Source organism: Denticeps clupeoides, chromosome 20 (genome assembly GCF_900700375.1).
Source record: "Denticeps clupeoides chromosome 20, fDenClu1.1, whole genome shotgun sequence".
Lineage (NCBI taxonomy): Eukaryota > Metazoa > Chordata > Actinopteri > Clupeiformes > Denticipitidae > Denticeps > Denticeps clupeoides.
In genome coordinates, this window is record NC_041726.1 from 3,600,439 (window position 1) to 3,623,471 (window position 23,033).

Sequence of the window (23,033 nt, forward strand, 5' to 3'; positions counted from 1 at the left end):
GTTTTGGCCGGTCGCGGGACAGATTTACTGCCTTGTTTTTCCGAGCGGCGGCTTCTCGTGTCCCGCCTGCGACGCGGGAGACGGAGAGACAGCCATTGAAGCTTGAGGTAAAACCAACAAGCTCCTGTCTGAGCGTTAGAAGAAGCGTAAGACGAGTAGATAAGCGATGGCGGGAGGCAACGCTAAAAGCAGAAAAATTAGCTGCGAGTTCTAACATTCATTACGCAACAGCCTGTAAAGCTGTAATAGGTATTGACCAAGCCGAAATCTGACGATACGATACACATCACAACCGGGAGTTACAATTCAATACACTGAGATATATTGCACTACTGTGCATGAGGCAAAGTATTGTTTTTATCTAATTACACAAATATATACACACACACACACACCGCCATCCTTTCAGCTGTACAAATGATTATAAGGTAAAAAACAATTTTTATGATAATAAATAAATAAAGTGAAGTGATTGTCACATGTGATGCACAGCAGCACAGCACACGGTGCACACAGTGAAATTTGTCCTCTGCATTTAGCCCATGAGTGAGCAGTGGGCAGCCATGACAGGCGCCCGGGGAGCAGTGTGTGGGGACGGTGCTTTGCTCAGTGCCACCTCAGTGGCACCGTGGTGGATCGAACTGGCAACCTTCTGAATACGGGGCCGCTTCCTTAACCCGCTAGGCCACCACTGCCCCAAATATTATATTTTATCATAATATCATTTAATCACTTTTCTTTTTTTGTGTTGTGTTACTGTTGGAATTCTGTCAGTGTTCGGAAGTACAGGTGACAAGTAGTGTCCCTTGCATGTACAGTCATGTTCGTATTCATACAGGGACTGTTACCATAAAACTCTCTTCCTGCTCCAGCCAGCGCTGGTCCTCCACCATCTGCTGCTGCTGCATCATCAGACGTTCCTCCATCACGTTCGGCGGCAGAACTTGACTCAGACCCCGCATGTCCAACGCCCCTCCGTCCTGCCGACAGAATACAGTGGACGTGACCTCGCGAGTGGTGCATTCTGGGCCGCGGCGTGTGCGTGAAGGAGGGCAGGCGACGCTGCTCACCTCCACGTTTGGGGACCACATGGACACGTCCTGGGGTCTGTGGTGGTTCCAAGTGTCGTGGGGGTCCAGCACCGAGGCCTGAGGCGGGTAACCCCCGCTGGGCATCGGTGGCATGCCGTGAGGGGCGGGGTAACCCGATACCTGGAAAAGAAATAACGTGAAAAAAGTAAAAAAAAAAAAATAAAAGGTTCCCCTTCATGCTTCTTTGGAAGACCTCCATCAGAACTGGCCTGAACTGACCCCCGATTTCTCATTCGTCAGCCCAGCGACCCAAAAGCCCCCCGTCCTGCAATCTTCTCATCCATAGCAGAGCTAACAATAGACGACCCCTCGCCAAGACAACAAAATAAACAGCATAACTCTTTAAAATAAAGAACGCCATTTAAGGCAAGAGAAGTTCCTCTCGCCGACGCGGGGAGCGATAACAACCGAATATTTTGCGAGGACTTTTTCCACAGATGGAATCCGTCTTGAGTCAACAATGGCAGCACTTTTAAAAGGGGTCGGGAGGAAATGCCTGCTGTCAGCGTGTTTTATGAGTGACTGAGGCGCTGTGAAATGACTAAAAAAAAAAAAAACGTTGATTCGTGCTGCGTTAAGATATTTCGCTCTTAAAGAGACGTCTTGTCCGGGTTTCGCATTGACACGCTGCAGGGATCTATAAATAAGCACTATTTTCCAATAGTGAAAAATAATCCCGTTCCAGAGCACATTCTAATTCGAATGATGAACTGTTCTGGAGAACGACGGGATGATTATGGCCGTGCACCGTGACCTTAAAGACCATTCAAAAGCGAACCTTTCCTTTAAACAAATGTAAGAGTTCAGACATTGGGGGTGTGAGGGGTGTGTGCTGGTACCTGGTAGTGGTTGTGCTGTCCAACATGCTGGGGACTGGGGTAGAATCCGTCGCTGGAGCGAGGGCTGGGGTAACCAGGCCTGCTGGGCTGCAGGGAGCAGGAGACGGCAAGTTACATCACTGAGAAAGACCACTGTGTCCACGTCCCTAAAGGACTGCACTGGTGAGGCAAAGTTTACCTTTACAGCATTTACCAGACACCCTTGTCCAGAGCGACTTACAATCAGTAGTTACAGGGACAGTCCCCCCCTGGAGACACTCAGGGTTAAGTGTCTTGCTCAGGGACACAATGGTAGTAAGGGGGGTTTGAACCTGGGTCTTCTGGTTTATATGCGAGTGTGTTACCCGCTAGACTACTACCACCACCAATGAAAAATCGACATATTTAAAACAATTACTTGTTGGCCTTTGAAACCCGGAGTGAGCATTAACAATTTTATTGTTATTTCTGATTCTGACGAGCTTTTCAGGTTTACTTCTGTACGGTGGTTTTTAATCCATATTCTTACACTGAAAGCTTGGAATTCTAAGGAGTGAGTCAGAGAAAATTAATTTTTTTTGCATTAGGTTTCTTTTTTTTTTTTTTTTGTAATATTCGGAAGCCAAAATCGTAATCGAAATTACAATTTCATGAATATTTAAGCCCAGCTCTGGGAGTTCCCTTACAAACTTTGTTCCATCTACTTCGACCAGAAGCTTGACTAATAGCACTCAAATAAGTAGACGAGAGGGACGAGCCAATAGAGTCGTACAAGTAGTAGCAGAATGTGTCCCGAAAAGGACCGTTAAAAGTCCACTTATTATGAGAGTTTCATTTTAAAAACACTAGATAGCTCGACGTCTGTTTAAAAACGGCACGTTGCTCTAGGCCTGGTGCACGGTGCTTTCGGTAAAACATCTAGCACAATTCAGACTTCGGGACGCTCCATGCGAACAGACGTCTTGCCGGCTTTCCCATCGTAACGCGCGTCCAATCGATAAAAACGATCCTTGCGAGCGCTGCAAACTCTTACGAGCTTCTGAACGGTAGACCCCCCCCAAATCGTCCCTGCAACGCGAGACCCCATGCACATTCCAACAGTGGATCACAGTGTGAAAACAAAGAGCCGGTCTTGTGCTTACTTTAGGGGGAGCCTCGTCTGAGCCGCCCGAGTCCCAGGAGACGGTGACCTGTCTCCTCATCTCCATCCGAAGCCTCTCCTCTTGCTGAGCTTTCTCTTCATCCAGGATGGTGCTGAGACAAGGAAATGGAGGTTATCAAGACCCTCTCCCTCTTCCCCTGAACCTTCAAAGAGCTTCAGTAAGCACATCGAATGAATCACGCAAAGGAGTCGACGCCATGTCCTTCTCTGACCAGATGCTGGCGATGAAAGGCAGCCTGGTCTTGACTGGAGCAGCACAAGGGCTGGGCTAAGAAAAAAATCCTCCGTGTCAGAGCTAGCTCTCTCGGACCCCGCTCCTCTCTCCCCCCGGCAGTTTGCTGCCGCTGTTGGCCCATGGCCACAGCTCAGCGTCCAGAGCCTGGCAGGCCGCGAGAGGCCGGTTAGAGATGGGAGAGGGTGCGAGTCCGGAGCGGAACTCATTTCCGTCTGAGCACGGAGGGTGAAGAACACAGCGGTGGCAAATGGCAGCGTAAGTGTGTGCAGGTCTAGTTATGAATTAAGACACTCCAGGACTCGTCTTAAGAGAAAGGAGCTGCTTTTATTTATCAACGGTGACCTCTGGTGGTGAGCGGTGGACGCAGGGTCTCCCGTTCATCTGTTTGCAGTGCCCTATCAAATTGCATGATCGATCGATCGATCGATTAATCGACAGAGAGGGCGAAGTGCAAGTTATCCCATGTAAAAAGATGACCGAGATATTTAATCAGAGATTCACTTCAACCGTGAGAGACAGAATGTAAAAAAAAATAAAAAATCTCACTGTATGATTTTTAAAATAATTTATTTGAATATGGTGCAGAAATACACAAATTACTTTCTGTCTCTCACAGTTGAAGTGATAAAAGGACAAGAGGTCTGTAATTTTCAAGTAGGACAACTTCAGCAACAATCGGTGGCTTCCAGATGCTGTTTTTGCTCCACTGTAGTACTGCCTTTATTGCCATAATTTATTTCATGTTGTTTTTATTCCCGATTTCGATGTCTGCACTTCGAGCTACGTTCAGGTGTATGAAATATATAAATAAAACTATTGTTGCTAGTATTAGTTTATATTATTGTTAAATGCAGTGTAATCATTATTCCTAATATCCCCAATGCAGTACAGTTAATATCCGGATATGATGAGTGCTTGACCTCAGTACCGACAGCGGGTGGCACTCAAGAATCAATAATAATCATATTAGGACTAAAACCGCATGAACAAACAACGCAAAACTTTTACGCTAATGCAACACACTGCCTCTGTGTCCAGAAGCGAGTTAGCGGCATTTAACGGACGACCCTGTCCTAGCTGATGACATGAGAGGTGCACAGTCGTGGCATTGCTGCCATGGGCGTTACCTGAGCTGGGTCTTAAGCTCCGTGAAGCGTGGCCGCTTGCTGGGGTCGTAGGCCCAGCACTTGGTCATCAGGCTGTAGAGGGTGGGGGGACAGTTGTGAGGCATGGCCAGCCTCTCTCCGTTCTCGATCCGACCAATGACGTCGTTGTTCTTCACCCCCTGGAAGGGCTTGATGCCGTACATCAAGATCTCCCACATGCACACCCCTGAGCGACGAGCAGCGAGAGGTGTAAAGGACGGCAACCCGGCACGAGTAATTTTGCGAGCAACGTTCCAGCACAATAAAGATGAACATCTCACCAAACATCCACACGTCGCTGGCTGAGGTAAAACGTCTGAAGTTTATAGACTCGGGGGCCATCCACTTGATTGGCAGTTTCCCTTTGGATGCTGAGCAAAACACATTTTTGCCATCAGACATTTCCTCGCCGGCCACTCGCACCCCAAACCTCAGCTGACCGGAGCAGCAGATGCTGTCCGTGTCATTCCATTACGGAACTGACCAGTAGGTGACACTACAGCTCCGCTATTTCATACAATCTCGTTCTCTCACTTTCCTTTTACGCCAGCAGCGTCTACGTTTTTTTCCCAGCAGGGCCAGATCACCCTGCATGGATCGTTGGGTTAACGGTAAATACTATCATGGACAACGCAAAGTCTACTTTGCTTCATATTTTTTTAATCTAATTTTCACCTCATATTTATGCTAATGTAGCGTAACTAGGAAATTGATAGAAATAATTAAACGAAAAGAAGAAAAACTTTTCCAACAAGCATGACATTAATACAGAGAGCTGAAAATCTGAAATGGCAGAACCAGTCACCACTGTGCAGTGTGAACTCTCAAGAGGAGTTCAAAGAGAGCACAAAAATAAAATGGATTCTGCACAGAAGTCTTAGTAATTAATGCAATGCAATTTAATGTAATTTAATGTAATTTAATGTAATGCAATTTGCAAACTCAACACCAAAGTCACCAAACCCACTGCCAATGGCAATTTTTTTTTTACATATCATATATTTAGCAGTACAAAAAAACCCAGGGGTCTACATTTGGAACGCATGGAACAAAAAACTAAATTGTATTGGGGCTTTTGGGTAAATAAGAAATAAATGTTTTATCCAGACTAGGCCTTGGCTATATGGCAAAAAAATTGACCATGATATACTTTTGAATATATGGTACTGCCAGACTGAAACAAAGACACCAGCGATAATAAACAGTTTATTAACATCTAAAAGCATGACTATCGCTGCCTTCCTCTGCTCCATTTTCCAAAATGTTGTTCTTTTGTGGGATATTTCACTCACGGGAGCGTCTGGCAGCTTTGTGTCTCCATTTAAAAGTAATGTAAATATACACACAAAATATGCTAACTTCAGCCATTTTTATCACCAAGATCAAGCGGAATTTTATCGAAAGCGCTTTTAATTTAATAAAATGATTGCTTTTTGTTCTCTGTTGGCTAGAAGGCTTATTCTTCATAGATGGACGTGTATTTGGGGACTGGCTTAGAGAGGTCAAGTGCTGTGTTCATTCAGAGGAGTTATGATATACTGTTGGAGGATCTTTGGAGTGTTTCATATTCTTTTATGCCCTTTGTTGAAAACATGGCAGCAACCAACATAACCACACAATAATGATGGCTGTGACTTATAGGTAAGGAACTTTCTTTTCTCTAACGTCTCCAGCATGGTAGGGGTGGTAGGGTGAGAACGGATTTGTTGTGGTCTTATTGTTTTCTTTTCGTACTCTTCTATACTGGATAAAATAGTGAAATAAATCAGACCTTTGTAGTAGGAGCTGTCCTCCATGTATCGGGACAGACCAAAATCACCCAGTTTGACGCAGTCTGCGGAAGACACCAGAACATTTCTGGCTGCAATGTCCCTGTAGAAGAAAAATGTTAAAAGTTTAGTAGCAGCCAACTCGGAGAAATCATGCACTGTCTAGACATGTGGTGAAATAATGATGTATCTTGAATTTGGCCCAGTATGGTGGATGTCTTTATTAACACAGACACCTACTTTTTATGTATAGAGGGGTGTGGAATAACTGCTGTCATTACCTATGCACAAATCGCTTGCTCTCCAGATATGCCAATGCGGTGCTTAGCTGGAAGGCGAACAGTATAAGTGTGGCCAAGTCTAGACTGTATTTTCTGACTTGCAAGAAAGACCTCAGCTGGAGAAAATGGGATAGAATAAACAGTTGAGATAAGTCTTTATTATAATATCATATTTTTTAAGTTGCAATAGGACCATTCCTGCCTCACCTCTCCCAGTGTGCAGAGCTCCATAATGATCCATACTGGGTTCTCTGTGATCACACCAATCAGTTTGACAATGTGGGGATGGTCAAACTGCCTCATGGTTACTGGAAAGACAAAATGACATCCATAAAACACCCTTTGCAAATGTGACAGGATCAAAAACAGAAACCCAACATGAACTTACAGGCTTCCTGCAGGAACTTCTCCCGGACACTGTCCGACGTGCAGTTCTTACAGGTTTTAATGGCTACAGACAGCGTCGGTGTATCCTAAAGGTCGGAGTGGATAAGATGCTTGTTACCACATATACCACAAAAAATAATACAATGGCTTCAGCAGCATTGTTAGCGCCACATTTCAACCAACTCTTGGCTTGTTTGATAAGGGACACTCTGATGGACACATCATATATACAAATATGCAGGCATATGGGTGGCTAACAAACTGTACACAGCAACTGATTGGAACATTTTGCCCACATTTTTGGCCATGTACTAAAGTTACACGAAAGCTGTTACTAACAAAGCACCCGGGAAAGTCTATATAAAGTTAGTGTTTATATGAACCTGGGTAAAAGTGTGAGTCGCAATTTATCACAGCATGAAAAAAGAGAAATGCAAATCTGTGAAAATGATGTTTTGATATACAACACACTTAAGAGGTATTTAGACCATTCAAAAGCCACACAGCTAAACAGTCACGGTGACAGACGTTTCTTTTCTGGGATCTAACATATCAAAATGAGATGAAATACCACCAAAAACATAAAGGTAAAAAAAATAAATAATAAGGTTTTTAATAAACCTTGTTTGCACCCATTGCATATCCTTTGCATTTAAACTTCATGATTATTGCAGTAATCGTGATTAGTACAGATAACTAGCCCCTAGAAATATTGAAGATATATTGATGCAACATTAGTGACCACGCCCCATGCACTACGTCTGCTACAGGGTTTTGAAATCAGGGTCCGGTGACACTTACCGGGCTGGTGTAGAACCCCTGGTGGACATCTCCAAACTGGCCTTCGCCAATGCAGCGGCCCAGTTCAATCCGTTCTCTCTGGATCTCGTAGTCTCTGGCTACAGATGCAAAACCACCAGATGTTAGGCTCACGTTCACATTCTTTTGCCCCAATTCACCCCCTTCAAAACCAGGCAGGCATGCAATATACACCTATCAACATCCGCGCCATTACACTCAGTGAAATATCTGAAACATTCGGGCCTTCCTCTTCAGCAAGATGCCGATGAGGGGAGGAGACTTGTGACCTCTACATTACCAGGTCACCCGGACACACAAGCACCACGTATAGGGTCGATATAGCAAATTCACCACACAATATTATTCTATTCCGAGGATCCTCATCTCTGCAGCTTGAGGGTCCATGCAGGTTTCTAAGCTGGGTTCAGACCTCTGCCTTAAAAAAAAAATTCCTTTCAAATAGGAAAACAAACCACTGGGCCATAAGCAAATGACTTTGCTGGATTTATTTTTCTTATTCTAGAAAACTTTAAACTGGAAATATCCGGAGGAAAAACCTCCATGGACCTCCAAGGCAGCAGCTGAAGAACCCGGACTAAATCACAAGGCCACAAGCAAAGCACCACAGACAGAATACAGGGGAAGGCAGTGATAGAGAGATGGTTACCTTCATCTACTCCATAGCTCTCTGCTGGACGTTTAAGGTAAAGAGAAAACCAAAAGAGCTGACTTTTAGAACCATTCTGAACTGGACAATGTGTGAGAGAGAAAGAGTGATGGGGGAAAGGGGAGAAAAGGATGAGGTGAAGGAAAAAAAAACAAAAAAAAAAAAGAAAGAAACAAAGAAAGCAACAGTGCACAAAAGTAGACATTTTTGCCACATAACAATAAAAAGTGTACAATGACCCTGACGACCTGGCACTCTTCAAGTCATGCTTTAATAAAAGCGCCCATTATAAGCCCATTTGTCATTATAAAGCATATATGCAAATAACTGTAAGAGACACATCATGTGGCCGTAGCGCTCGCTGCCCGGGCATCACATGATAAAAGGATGCTCCCAACCTAAACACAGTTAAAACGAATCCGCTCTGTCATGTCGTGGGATCATCACTTGCTGCGACGGGGGAACCTAAAGCACACAAAGCCGACACTGTTTTAATAAGCACGCGTGCCGGTCAGGGGGATCCGGGCGGGATGGCGGGGCACCCGCTCCCATGATGCCCCGGTGGCGTTTTTTTTTCCCTCCTCCTCGACCACGTGGTCGCCCTCGTGAGCCCATGCGATTTTGGGGGTCGTGGCTGTCGGTGCCTCGGGCGACTGAGTCACCCTCTAAACTCGGCGGCTCCTGTCCTGTCTCGTTCGCTGGAAAAAGGGGAACCGGCTTCTTGTGTTAACGTCTAAGGCCACTTTTTTTCCAAACTGGTGCTAACTAGTTTGCTAACGTAAGATAAAACTACTAAGGAACACGTGCATGTCACGTATTAACAATCATTTACATTTACAGCATTAACCAGACACCCTTATTCAGAGCGACTTACAATCAATAGTTACAGGGACAGTCCCCCCCTGGAGACACTCAGGGTTAAGTGTCTTGCTCAGGGACATGATGGTAGTGGGGTCTGAACCTGGGTCTTCTGGTTCATAGGCGAGTGTGTAACCCACTAGGCTACTAACACCCAAATCATCCGGAATGAGCTGTCGATCATTCCATTAAAAAAAAAAAAAAAAAAAAAACACCCTTCAAGTCAGTGTTATGTTATGTGTGATAACTACTTACCATGAAAAAAAAAAATTCTCTTAAAAAAAAAAAAATAATAATAATAATACAGACCCCAATGACGCTTTTGTCATCTTGGCATCTCGCAGCCAGTCCACAGACGCCGCCCTAAAAAGTCGCGTTCTCGAATCACTTGAGGGGAATGTTACTGGCTGGCCGAAAGTAGCGCGCCGGCACGGCAGCCTTCGAGCGGAGGTGGGACGCGTAGCGCAATCGTAACGTAAACGTAGCCCTTTCAAACAAAGTCAAGAGCTGCCCTGTCAACAGACGAACTGCGTCAGAGATGGAGAGAGAGAGAGAGAGAGAGAGAGAGAGAGAGAGAGACCGGAGAGGGAAAATAGGCCACGATTCGGCAACCGGAGCCACGTTCAAAAGGATTTTGGCCCGACGCTGGAACATCTGGAACCCAAGAGCGACGGGCTGCCGGCTGAAGTGCTTCTGGAGCAAAGCCTGCCACGGCAGAGGAAGAAGAAACACACACACACACTTACACAAAGTAGAGAAATGAAGGGAGCGTGTGGTACTTACTGGAGGGCATGGTGTAGGTATCCTCCTCGTCTATGATTTCTGCATAATCGTCGGTTTCTGCCGGGAGAGGGAGAAAAAGAGAGAGGGAGTGAGAGAGAGAGAGAGGGCGGTCAGGAGGGCAGGACGCTCCGCGTCCAGACAGATAATGCAGCTGAAATGGAAACTGCGGCTCGACGCGCTTCGCGACAGAGGCGCCGAGCCCGGCTGGAAATAAACGCCCGAGTCGGGCGACGGACGGACGAACAGAGGGTGTCGCACGTGTCTGTTTGTCTTTCTGTCCAATCAGGGATCAGAAGTGTTTTCTGGGGGCGAGAGAGGAAGGGAGGGGACAGCGAAATGGGAGGGGATGGGACCTTTATTTATTTATTTGTTTGTTTTAAACCCCCGTTTCTATGGTTTTTTTGTGCGCACACACTTCTGTCTTTAGGAGGAAATAGGGAAGTATCTTGGTGGCAATCGTGGCTCAAGGGAAGTCAGTGAGCTTCTAGATCTTTCTCTCTCTTTTTTTCTTTTTTCTATACACACTGTACGATTCCTTTTTAGTCAGGAATGCAGGACGGCTGAGACGGAGCTACTCCGGCCAGGAGCCGCCGGACTTTATGAGAAAGCCGGGCCAGGAGGAGTGTCCCTTAAAGGGCCAGACCGATCCGACCCATCACACACAGCTCCTTGTTGCAGGACGTGAACAGATGTGATGTGATCGCTCCGGCTGTAAGCAACTGATGAGCGGCGGTTTTCATCACGGCGGCCGAGGCGAATGCGCAGAGGGGTGGTCTCTGCCTGGTCCTGCTGATAATTCCATTACCTCAATATGCTTTGTGGGAGAAGCATATTAAGGGAGAACCTTAATTCTAGAATTGTTTCATCTAATAGAATTTATTCACTGTTACACCGCTCTATTTCAAAGTAAAAAAAAAACAACAAAGACAAATAAAAAGTTCACACACACACACACACACACACACACACATATATATATATATATAAAAAGTTCAGCAAATCAGATAAAGGTTCTAACTGAATCTAGATGAGTAAAATTCTACCTCAAGCAACTTCAGAATGTTAGTAAGAGACAGGAGAGAGGGATGAAAAGGAGATATTAAAAGCCAAACGTTACCATCCCCACTTATATCCTCTGCAGGTCCAAGGAGAGGCATGCAAAGAGGAGAGAGAGAGAAGGGAAAGATGGGGGAAGAGGGGGAAAAAAGACATGTTATTTCCTGGTAATTAAAATAGATTTTTATATTATAATAACAATAATAATAAGTTCATAAAAGACATAACGACATGGTTAAAGGTTGGTGATGCGGTCTCTCTTTTTTTTTTTTATTCTTTTTCACCGTTCCCACTGAGTCGAGTAAAGCCTCGGAAGAAATGGAGCCGGGACGCTGCAGGAATGTGTGGGGTCTGATTAAATTTGATCCTGGAGAGCCCGCTGCGCTCCGCCTGCATTGTTACGGGAGTTCAAGCCAGTTCAAACCCACCAGCGAATCACCTGGGCTTCTGCCGGGCCGATCGCGAGGGCCACGGGTTTTACTGGCCTGGTCGTTCGATGGAAACCTGAAGCTGGTCTAGAAACTGGAAAAGTGATCGGCCCCTCAGGGGAACAGTGGATTTTCATTTTAAAAAGCTGCACGGAATAGCAGTATCTCCAGTATCTCCTGTGTCCGGAGTGTCGGGGGAGGTTGACGTGGCCGCCTGCGTATTGGCATCTTGCGGCGGAAAAAAGGCAACTCGACTGATTCATAGCGGGAGGCAGAACGAGACACGAGACTAATTCAGTCTCTGGAGACCAGCAAGGGCTTTCAGCCAGCCTGTCAGCTTTATTCTAACCAAAATTTATTCCAGAGGTATAAAGATGAACCCAGAAGATTCTAGGTCCGAATCCTGGCTGGCTCGTGGTTTGGAGCTCTTTTGATCATCTATTCATGATAAATTTCGGGGCAGTGGTGGCCTAGCGGGTTAAGAAAGCGGCCCTGTAATCAGAAGGTCGCCGGTTTGAATCCACTGAGGTGCTGCTGAGCAAAGCACCAGTCATGGCAGCCCACTGCTCACCAAGGTGATGGTTAAATGCAGAGGACACCGTGCTGTGCTGCAGTGTTTCACAATGACAATCACTTCACTTCACTGTCGGTTGCCAGAATCAGTACTTCAGAATTAGAGAATTAGAGACTGAAATTAGTCAATATTCGTTCAGTAACTGTATAAAATAAATAAATAAATAAAATAATGCCAGTTTGACATGTTTATGGTAATTGTGTTCCGCTTGTGTCTGTGTTATCGTTTTAATGCCAGTTTATGTGGTGCAGAAGCTTGGTTAAAAAGACAAGCCAAAAACAATTGCATTCATGTGCCATGCACACCTAGTTTTAATTTCCCAAAAAAAAGAAAATGATGTAGAACATAGCGACCCCTGGTGACAGACACACAAACGGGAGTCAAGCTCGTCTCCAGCAGGACTCTGTGGTGGCCAATCCACGTATTTAAAAAAAAAGAAAAACTCTTTCACAATTAGAGCCCGAGGAAACCTGCCAGTGCCATCAAGTAGAAAAACAAAAAATAAATCGCTGGAAACTGCAGGAATTAACCAAATCAAAGGCCACAAATATGCTAATTTAAATCCATAACTGATGGAACAGTGGCTGCTCTTTCGCTGCAAGAGCAGCACGCAGTCACTTCGCACGCAGTTTAGCAAAGCTCACACAGCCAAACCGGCACTCTGAATGCAGCCATAAAGCCTGTGGGGGTTAAAGGGCAAGGCCGTGTGCTTTGTGGAGGGACGGAGGGGGACGTGGATTAAACACTCTCTTTTCGGGGTGAGAAAGGGGCAGAGGAGCAGCTGGGGAGCAGGTGAGAAGGACCAGTCGGGTTAGTCCTGGCGAAGCGCGGAAAAAAGCCGAGAGGGCAGTACCCTTGGGCGGAGAGTCATGGGAACAGAGGACGAAAGGGAGGAGGAAGCGCCTGGCTTTAGCGGCCTTAGGAGGCGTCTGAGGGACTGAGTCTTCGAAGAGGAGGAGAAGAGAAAAGGAGGGAAAAAATGGTGAAAGAAAGCAAGAGCTAAAATCATGGCGCCCGTACAACAGGACACAGAAAAACAGTTTTCAGGAATGTTAATTCCGGTGGTGCAAATGGCAGAGTAGAGAACAAATCTGGCATCCACGTCTCAGACCTGCTGTTGGAAATGTCACAATTAGTCCTGAGCACGTGGACGGTCAAACGATGGATGTTGGGGAACTTTTTTTTTTTTTTTTTTTTTTTTTTAATGATACCAGAGTTGCCAAGGAATGCCGTAGGCAGTAAGAGTACACGAATTATTAGAAGTTGTAATTATGTTTTTAGGAATGGCGACTTGCACGGGAACCCAGAATAAGTCTGGTAGCTGTGAAAATGACCACAATGGCCAGCCATATTTAAACCCCAACTGCACATCTCCTCGGATGTGGGAGGCCGGCGGTCGCCTTTACGCTCCCAGGCCCACCGGCACAAGCGGCCCATTGAGAGGACCCTGCCACCAGAAGACCTCCGGCCCTCTCCGGCCTCAATCGGCCTCATTATCCCCCGAGAAAACCGACTGGGGAGGGCGGAGTCCGAGGCGGAGAGGGAAAGGGGAGGAAGACCACCCCCCCCCCCCCCCCTCCAGCTGGATCATCCGCCACCTGCTGTCCCCTCCACCGCCGCCACTTGTGCCAGCTGTTAATCCAGTGGCACATAAATTGCGCCAGCATGCTTCTCTGGCGAGGGGAATTTCGAGATAATGCGCCGACGCCGTAACCTTTACAGCACGGGCGCTGTAAACCAGCGACTTCAGGCGATAATGTCACGAAAATGATTCATTCCCAGAGTTCCCTGAACACGATCCACGGTTCTTCCGGGTGACAAGTAGTCAGCTTTCGAAAGGATATCGCCAAGGCCGACAAAATACCACGAAGGAGGTTCGGGAAGCGGCGGCGTCCTACCTGAGACGGAGATGGCCCGGACACCCGTTCGGACTTCGGCCCGTTTCTCGTTGTTGGCCACTCTGCAGGGCGAAGAGCGTGAAACACGGTCCGTAAAAACGTAAAGAGGATCCCCAGGAACCCTGCTATTTGTATCTGGTATTCAGGGATCCATTTATGGGTCAATGTTTAAGGGTTAGTTTCATTTAAAAATTATAAAAAAAAAAAATAAAAAAAAAGTGTCATACATTTGGTTTTATGGTGAAAATTTGAAGAAAATATTCGGGGAAGCACGGCAAAAAACACTTACAAGTATTAATGCTTGAAATAATCATTACTTATACCACTCGCCTGTCAATGTTTGGTTTTTAAAAACGTTTTAACGAAATTAAACTTTCATTAATTACTTACTTGGGAATCGACGGAAGAGCTCTTTCACCCTCTGTGGAAAACATGAAGAAAAAAAAATCCACACTAAATTATGAATGAAATAATAAAACATGCTTTAAAAAAAAGGGGAAAATTCTCCATCTACGACAAGAGATTCCATGACTATTACAGCCGACGTCTGTGCAATTTCCTCAGTCTGTCCACGACAATGACGTCCATTTAGAACGTGCCCCAAGGGACAGAACCGGACACTGACCGTCATCCCGTCTGTCTCTAGCTGTGACCACGGCTCCGCCTAAACCGATCCTCTGCAGGCGAAGTCCGCCAGCAGCTCACCTTTCTGGGGTCGGATGATGAAGGACTGCGTGGCGCCGTTGACCAGCCGACAGTAGCCGTCTATCAGGTCTGCCATGTTCTCGGCTATGGGGAAGGACGGCGTGGTGACTGTGAGAGGCTGTGGAAACAGGGGTCGTCCACAAAGGGCCATTATCACCAGAGAGAGAGCGCGAGAGAGAGAGAGAGAGAGAGAGAGAGAGAGACAGCTGCCCCCTCCCATCCACCCACGGACGCTCCCCCACGTCCCACACATGGAAACACACAACGCCCCACACACGGTCGGCCAGGGACATTCCCAGCTTTCCTAACTGTGCCGGCTGCCTGAAAATCCCGAGATTGTGTAGCTAACCGCTCCTCCATCTACAAACGGGATAATAAAATAAAATAAACCAGACACCCTGCATAAAGGGACTCGCTGTGCAAAGCATTTAGAGAAAGTGCGAAGGTGGGACACACGCTGCAAGAATTCCTGCCGGTCCCCGAAGGTGTCTACTCGGAAACGACCGGCTACTGGAAAACAGACGCGGTGATGCCACGCCGTTCACTTGCTCGAGGTTGGCGGAGGGGTTTACTTTAATCCTTCCAAGCCCAGGCATCCAGCCCACACAGACACTTACATGTGTTCACAATGGCTGTTTACATTAAAAACTCTCTTATTTATTCATAAGTTCGGATCCCGAGGTGCCACTGAGCAAAGCACCGTCCCCACACACTGCTCCCCGGGCGCCTGTCATGGCTGCCCACTGCTCACCAAAGGTGATGGGTTAAATACAGAGGACACATTTCACTGTGTCACAATGTGAAAACAGCATACAAAATATAGTGAAAATCACTTTCAAAAGTTATATATGACTTTTATGAACAGCCAGTTGGAGAACAAACAGAAAATTAACAATGAGCTCAATGAGTTTTTGCAGTGCTTCATTGGATGGTAGTGGCCTAGTGGGTAACACTCTCAGAAGACCAGGTTCAAATCCCACTTACTACCATCGTGTCCCTGAGCAAGACACTTAACCCTGAGTGTCTCCAGGAGGGGACTGTCCCTGTAACTACTGATTGTAAGTCACTCTCGATAAGGGCGTCTGATAAGTGCTGTAAATGTTTACTGGTCGGTTCCCATTTTTACCCATCTCATCTCGAGGTGGGTCTGTGGGAGAGATAAGATGAGTTCTTACACAACCGGAGCATCTGTGATCCGGGCAGCGGTGGCCTAGCGGTTAAGGAAGCGGCCCCATAATCAGAAGGTTGCCGGTTCGAATCCCGAAGCGCCAAGGTGCCACTGAGCAAAGCACCGTCCCCACACACTGCCCCCTGGGCGCCCAACTGGCCACCCACTGCTCACCAAGGGTGATGGTTAAATGCAGAGCTAGTTATCACAATGACAATCACTTCACTTCACGGTTGCCGAGTAGTGGCAATAGTGTGAGGCATTTGTAAATGATGTGTCTTCGCCATCTTACCTCCGCCGCTCCCGCTACATTCAGCTGCAGCATGCCTTTCCTCTCCTTGTCCTCCAGGCTGGAGTACTGGATGGTCTGCACCTGAGTGAAGTTGGCCAGGTGGGTGGGCTGCACGGATAGAGGTCACATGTTTTGGTTGGGTAACAACATCTCCCACGATAAACAGTTTGTTCTCTTCCAGCCGCCTGCTTCAAGCAGACAGCTTTTTATTTTCCATTCATCAAGTTTTACTGCAATGAAGAACACGATTGGTATAGATGGAAATAACGATGTCATCACCACATGGTCATCATAACTGTGAAAACCATTTAAAATAAGAAAGAACGGCAGCAAGGTTGGAATATTGTGGAAAATCGTAAATGCACAATTTGTATAAAAATAAGGCTACACAGCACATGGCCAGTGTTTCAGTGAGTTTGACTCCTGACTGGCTTGTCATTTTGGGTCAGTGGTGGCCTAGCAGTTAAGGCTCGAATCCCGAGCCGCCAAGGTGCCACTGAGCTGAGCACCGTCACCACACACTGCTGTCATGGCTGCCAACTGCTCACCAAGGGTGATTGCTAAAAGCAGAGGACACATTATGTTGTGTCACCGTGAGCTGTACTGCAGTGTAACACAATGACAATCACTTTCACTTTTTCATTTGAAACAATTTTGAATCGGCAAAAGTTTAAAAGTTCCCCTGACATTAATGTTTTTTTTGCTTTTATACAGGATGTTAGTGTCCCCCAATACTGAATCTGAAGTCTCTTTCTGAAATTCAGCCTTGGTGCAGAATTACAGCCACTTTGATCCAGTCCCACAACGAAATTTCCCCTGGACACGCCAGGTCAGTGTCTGTAGCTTTAAATGCTAATGAGGAGGAGAGGGGCGGGACGAGGAGGAGAGCGGCCTGTAGAAGTTGAGGAAGCAGAATGGGCTTAAGAACTCTCTACACCCATCGCCATTTCTAGCCACTGCAGGACCATAGACAGGCTAGTGGAACTCGTGTTAATGATAAATAATCTTACAAAGTGATATTTTCACAATAGGGGACCTTTAATATATACAACACTTTATGCATACTAGGTAGTTAGCAACGTAATGTGGTAGTAGCCCAGTGCCTGTGAACCAGAAGACCACAACGTCCCAGGTTCAAGCCTCACTTACTACCATCGTGTCCCAGAGCAAGTCACTTAACCCCGAGTGCCTCAAGGGGGACTGTCCTTGTCACTACTGGTTGTAAGGTGCAACTAAAACTCTCTACGGACAGGAATAGCTAAAATTTTAACAAAAAAAAAAAAAATTATTATGACTAAGAATGTGACAGTCTGAAGTATATGCTAAAATGAATGCAAAACAATACAAACGTCTTTTTGGGTCGAGCACCCACTCACCGTTGAGCCTTTGTCTGTAAGATAACTGATTCCTTCTTCTGGTCCAATAGCGAGTTCTACAGAGATGACCCAGCTTGACTGTAAAATAATAATACATGCAGATATGTATTTTTACATTCAGAATATGGCCAGCAGAGAGCACTGCAGCTCAGTCACACGGACGTGGCCTCAGAATCACATATTTACCCCGAGGGCACATTTGAAACACTCCTTGTCAAATCTGTACACCGGCGTGAGGATCTCGAAGAACTTCAGGATGCTCTGCTCGTCATTCATGTTGGCAAACTGTTTGAAGGTCTGCTGGATCAGCTTGCGCAGCGCCTTGGCCTGGGTAGAAAGCGAAAGCCAGAGATGTTCACACAGCCACCAAGCCCACGATGCTGAGAAGCAGCGTGAGTCAGACGTTAAAATTGCATTATCGGCATTAACAAGATCAAAGAAATGTTCAATGACTGGATTCAATGACTGCTATTTTGAAGAAACTAGAATATAAAACATTTTTTTATTTTCAGTTATTTCACCTTTTTTTGTTAAGTACAGAACTCCACATGTGTTTATTCATAGTTCTGATGCCTTCAGTGAGAATCGACCAACGTAAATGGTCATGAAGATAAAGAAAACACATAGAATGAGAAGGTGTGTCAAACTTTTTGCCTGTACTGTATATAATATTTAATTATTCTTATAAATACACAGGAAGGGGGAAGTGAGATATCAGAATATCCTCTCTGCCAGAACTCGAACCCTGCTGATAGGTGCATGATTGAACGTTCATGTATATTGTATGATAGTTTTTTTTTTTTTTTTTTTTTTAAGTAAAATGTTTTGTGCTGTAATGTTTTTTTTAAAGCACTTCAACTGATTAAAATGCAAACCGCTATATGACGATAAGAGCTTAACAATTCAACCAAAAACCATCCTGTAACCTACAGCCTCCATCTTGTTTGTAGCAGTGTGCAGCCACAGTGACAGCGCTGGCAAATCCTTGTAAGTGGTCACGCTTTCATGCACGATGAAAATAGACGGCTGTCCCCTGCCCTTTAACCCTCGTCTGGGATCCACGGCACTCCGCCTCGGTCTCCCCGCTCCCAACATCCACCCTTCCTGAGAGGAAGCGCTGCCTCGTATCCTTGCGCAAATCGACACTGCAGGGTGCACGAAACGTCAAGCACGGACCTCGCGTCCCGAATAGACTTCGCACCCTGGCCAGGGCAAAAAAAAAAAAAACCTCAACCTCCCTCATCTCCGGCATGTCTACAAGCCCTGAACTGATTCCCTCTGGCGCAGGGCGAAGAGCGGTGGTAGCCTAGCATGTACCAGAAGAGCCAGGTTCAAATCCCGCCTAGTGTCTCCAGGGGGGACCGTCCCCGCAACTACTGATCGGAAGTCGCTCTGGATAAGGGCGTCTGGTAAATGCCGTGAGTGTAATTGACGATCAATAATTCCATTTATTGTCCGATTTTGATTAGGCTTTGACTGAGTTAGGCTGCAGTCACCACCATCTGCCAGGCGACACACCGCCAGCCACTCTGGTGGGGGTTTGTAGTACTATATATCATATAATGCGCTTCGACACGTTAATACTCCCCCCCCCCCTCCTCGATTGTACAACGAACATGTTTCTACTGTCAATTCAGACTCATATTTCAGTAATAAAATATATTACGATTGTGAATTACTTTAATTGGCTATTTGTTTAGACAGTGCTAATATTTGCAAAGCAGCCTGACAGAGGGTGAAAGGAGAGACACACACACACACACACACACACACACACACACACACCCCCCGACCCGTAAACCGAGGGTAGAGCGCAAGACTGAGAGAGTGAAACTGTGGGGGCTCGACCCCCGAGGGGTCGGGCGACACCCCCACCCCCTCAAACGGGGCATCTGCCCTCCCCTGCACCGTCTGCAGCGACTCCCCCACCTCACGGGGTTCCTGGGGCATCTGCTGAAAAGCGCCGCCCGAGTGTTTTACTTTACTATTTGTTTAACACCCCGACATTTTACGCGATAGCCTGTTGTCTTTTTTATGTTGTGCTGTTTCTGCTCCGCTGAACGTATAAATGTGCATTTGGGGTTTGAGCTTTAAAAAGTAAATAAATAAATCGTATTCTTTCAGATGACAGATGCGGGGGGGGGGTCTTCATTTGCCATGGGCTTCTCCCCACAGGCTGCTCGGGGGGGGGGGGGGGGGGGGGGGGGAAACTAGGCCAAAGCCTCCCAAAGGCTCAGCCAAACAACACAGCAAATTCACACATGCTACAGAGACCCCATTTTCAGACAGAAGACCAGGAAACTGAGGTCTCTCTCCTGCTCATTCGCATTTTCGGGCACCATATTTAACTGCTTCAACACACGGGCCTGGCTCGCTAGTGTAAGGCACCCTGCAGATTTACGCAAGTAGTGGACACAACAATAAAGAACCGCTTGGTAGTCAACTTGTCTCCTGAAGAGAATTTGTCTTTTGCCATGTCTTTTTGTCTTTAAGCTGCTCTTACATTTACAGACGCGACTTACGTACGTGCTTTAAAATGTCCACCATTGAAGGGTTTAAAACGAGAGGAGCCCAATGATCAGCGACTCTCGCACACGTTGCCACTTCATGGTGATTTAAACCCACGCCTGTCAACATGCCACATGTGCAAATACTATTAGATGCCGAGGACGTCTCTGACATATAATCCTGCGGGGCAGGGGTGGCCTAGCGGTTAAGGAAGCGACCCCATAATCAGAAGGTTGCTGGTTCGAATCCCGATCCGCCAAGGTGCCACTGAGCAAAGCACCGTCCCCACACACTGCTCCCCGGGCGCCTGTCATGGCCGCCCACTGCCCACCAAGGGTGATGGGTTAAATGCAGAGGACAAATTTCACTGTGTGCACCGTGTGCTGTTGTGACAATCAAGCCCCACGTTTAGGGCCAGTTTGAAAGCTGGATGTGCTTGCAGCTCAGGGCCTGTTTAAGGTTTATTCGCCTGAACTCACCTTAACGGAGTCTAGCAAACTCTTTGGGAAGAATCTCCTGAGCCCAACGTCTTTTCTGTAAAAGAATTAAAAGTGCAGCATTAGGGTCAGCGGGAACATGATGTTACAACAGCAGGGACCATCACATTACACGGCAGGAACTCCCACGACAGCGTTACATAACGCCGTTTTTGATGTGTGATATTCATCTCGGTAGCCAGGGCTCCAAAGGAAGGAGTCCATTTGCAACGGCCACTTACAAGCACTCGTACACGATGTTGTCCAGTTACGTCCTGTTCGACCTGGTCATTGTACAGAAAAGTTTATAATTTTTCTCCTGTAGAGATAACCTGTACAGTATTCAAGCTTTAGTTTTAGTTAGTATAGATTAGTTCAGTGTGCACTATTGCACTATGGGGGCATCTGCGTGAAACATTATTTCAATACATTGTACACTGTGTCTTCTGTTGCAGTGACGATAAACCAATCTTGAATCAGACGGATAAACCAAACCTGCTTCTGAAACCACACGGTACTAACTAACGTTTGCACAGCATTGCTGCCGCAAGAAAACAGCAAGGATGATGAGTCCTTCTCAAATCTAAATTTTAATTTGTCACACACACGGTCATACACGGAATGATATGCAGTGAAATGCTTTGCCGACTGCTGCAGACCACAGTATTGCAAAATATTGCAAGTGCACAATGATTGCCAATATGCAAATATTGCAAACCTAACCAAATATTACACTTTTATGTCTGACATAAAACATAAAATATGTGCAACAGGTAGGGTGAAGGTGTGCGAATGAGTGAAGTCAAAGTGAAAAGTAAATAAATAAATAGTTTGTGCAAGAGTAAAAAGATTATTTTTTACAGAGAGGGAATACAGCTTTGGGAGGCGTGTAAATCTCAGGCTACTGTGCGGGCGCTTCATCGTCCACCCTCGGTGAAAGGCCAAGCTTGTTAAACCTCAACCTTGGCATCCCATCAAATAAGCCCGGAAACGCGTAGTGCATTTAGCAGCGAGGAACGTCCCGGCAGCAAACCGGCTGTTAAGGGACGTCTAATAATCTCACTACGTTACCATAACCGAAACACGACACGTTTCGAAGCCCCCCCCCCCTTTAAATGTCCCTCGCCGTGCGTGTCTGCAGCTGTCGCTCACGCTCGCCCGGGCCGGCCAGCTCGCGAACGACTCTCACCGGTGCGTTTCTACGCCGCTAAGCGAACACACGATCGGACTACGTTCCTTGTTCCCAAGACAACTGACGCACGGCCCGTCTGCCGGCAAAGCTGGCGCCGTGTCTGGGAGTGAAACAGGTGATGCTGTCTCCTTGTCTGTCCAACAATGGACGGCTGTGCCTTTTGCGGTGGACACGTGGACACTTGGAAACGGGCCTCTCCTGTCGCCTCCAGGTCAAGGCCTGGAGAGGGGATTGAGGAGCGTGTGCAGAGCCCAGGCAAGTTTCGGTCCAACCCAACCAGGAACGCGACGGTCCGATTTAGTTCCGACCGGGTGTCCAGATTGTGGTCGGTCCGTCACGTACACATCGCATTCGTTATTTTCCATAAACTCTCTGCATGTCCTTCGAGGGAGACATTAATTTCCGGCAGAACGAGTGTCAGGATATTTGCCGGACCGCACGCTCCTCGGCGGTTAATGAGAAGGGGAGCGGCCCTCTGTGGCACACGTATGGAATAGCAATGCATGGGACGTGACCCCGCAGCCTTCCAAGGAGACTGTTAATGAATGGGAATGCTGACGGCTCGGGGAAGGCGGAGGCTGCAGCGCGGGCGGGGAATGAGGAGTGGGGACCTTCCCCATTAGTGGACATCATTTAACGACGTCCGGTGGGCCGAGAAGCTCCATTCTGGCCTGCTGGTCGAGCATTTTTTTTGGTCTTTTTGTCAAACCAAAAGGCAATCATGCCCGAGGCAATTCACTCCCGACTGTTATTTATGCTCAAGAGATTTTTTTTTTTGAAGGCCAGTGAAATTAAATGAAATAAAAATACTCACTCTAGGAGTTCATAGTTGGATTTTTTATCCAGAGCGTTTCCTCTCATTTCTCTGTAGAACCTCCTGTAATGGAAAAAGCCCCGGTCAACAATGTTCGTGGTACTTTTTACCACATAGTTTCAACAAAAAAAAAAAACAAAACAAAAAAAAAAAAAAAAACCCAAAACTACTCACCGAATCTCAAGGCACCCCAGTTTAAGTGCAACGTCTTGCTCCACCTGATCGGCAAACTCAAGCATGTAGTCATTTTTCACCTGCGGGGAAGAGGAATTGCATTTGCCGTCAAATTACCACATCAACAAGCCAAAGTGGGCCGCAGGCGGCTGCTGGGAACAAGCTCCTTCGAGACTGAAGACACACAGCGATCAGTGCTGCAGCGAAACCTTCTCCTTGATGAACGTCTCCTATGTTTATATGCATAATGACCTTATCAAAGCCACCCAAATAAACCTAAACAAGTGCATCAAGCAGAACTGGGTCAAAAAAAAAAAAAAAAGAGCTTCTGGACATTGGTAGAAGAAAGAATGGAGCAGAAGGGAAGATTTTTTT

The 23,033-nt window shown here is 46.6% G+C and overlaps 1 protein-coding gene across 20 annotated transcripts in view; it reads right to left on the bottom strand.

Moving 5' to 3' along the window:
* ptk2aa (protein tyrosine kinase 2aa) overlaps positions 1-23,033 on the bottom strand; it is a 67,577-nt gene that overhangs the window by 5,628 nt on the left and 38,916 nt on the right. For 6 of the 20 annotated variants that reach the window (XM_028964234.1, XM_028964245.1, XM_028964246.1 and 3 more), the window contains 24 exons: positions 22,659-22,738; positions 22,485-22,547; positions 20,482-20,536; positions 17,681-17,821; positions 17,495-17,572; positions 16,119-16,226; positions 14,659-14,776; positions 14,344-14,374; positions 13,954-14,015; positions 12,909-12,998; positions 11,115-11,132; positions 9,998-10,054; positions 8,357-8,437; positions 7,690-7,787; positions 6,890-6,974; positions 6,709-6,809; positions 6,502-6,617; positions 6,223-6,323; positions 4,733-4,822; positions 4,434-4,638; positions 3,052-3,163; positions 1,931-2,017; positions 1,071-1,211; positions 849-980 (listed from right to left, as the gene is read on the bottom strand). In XM_028964234.1, coding sequence (XP_028820067.1) covers positions 849-980; positions 1,071-1,211; positions 1,931-2,017; positions 3,052-3,163; positions 4,434-4,638; positions 4,733-4,822; positions 6,223-6,323; positions 6,502-6,617; positions 6,709-6,809; positions 6,890-6,974; positions 7,690-7,787; positions 8,357-8,437; positions 9,998-10,054; positions 11,115-11,132; positions 12,909-12,998; positions 13,954-14,015; positions 14,344-14,374; positions 14,659-14,776; positions 16,119-16,226; positions 17,495-17,572; positions 17,681-17,821; positions 20,482-20,536; positions 22,485-22,547; positions 22,659-22,738 — 2,250 coding nt within the window. The remainder of the gene's footprint in view (positions 1-848; positions 981-1,070; positions 1,212-1,930; positions 2,018-3,051; positions 3,164-4,433; positions 4,639-4,732; positions 4,823-6,222; positions 6,324-6,501; positions 6,618-6,708; positions 6,810-6,889; positions 6,975-7,689; positions 7,788-8,356; positions 8,438-9,997; positions 10,055-11,114; positions 11,133-12,908; positions 12,999-13,953; positions 14,016-14,343; positions 14,375-14,658; positions 14,777-16,118; positions 16,227-17,494; positions 17,573-17,680; positions 17,822-20,481; positions 20,537-22,484; positions 22,548-22,658; positions 22,739-23,033) is intronic. The other 14 variants (XM_028964240.1, XM_028964239.1, XM_028964243.1 and 11 more) reach the window with 10 other exon arrangements.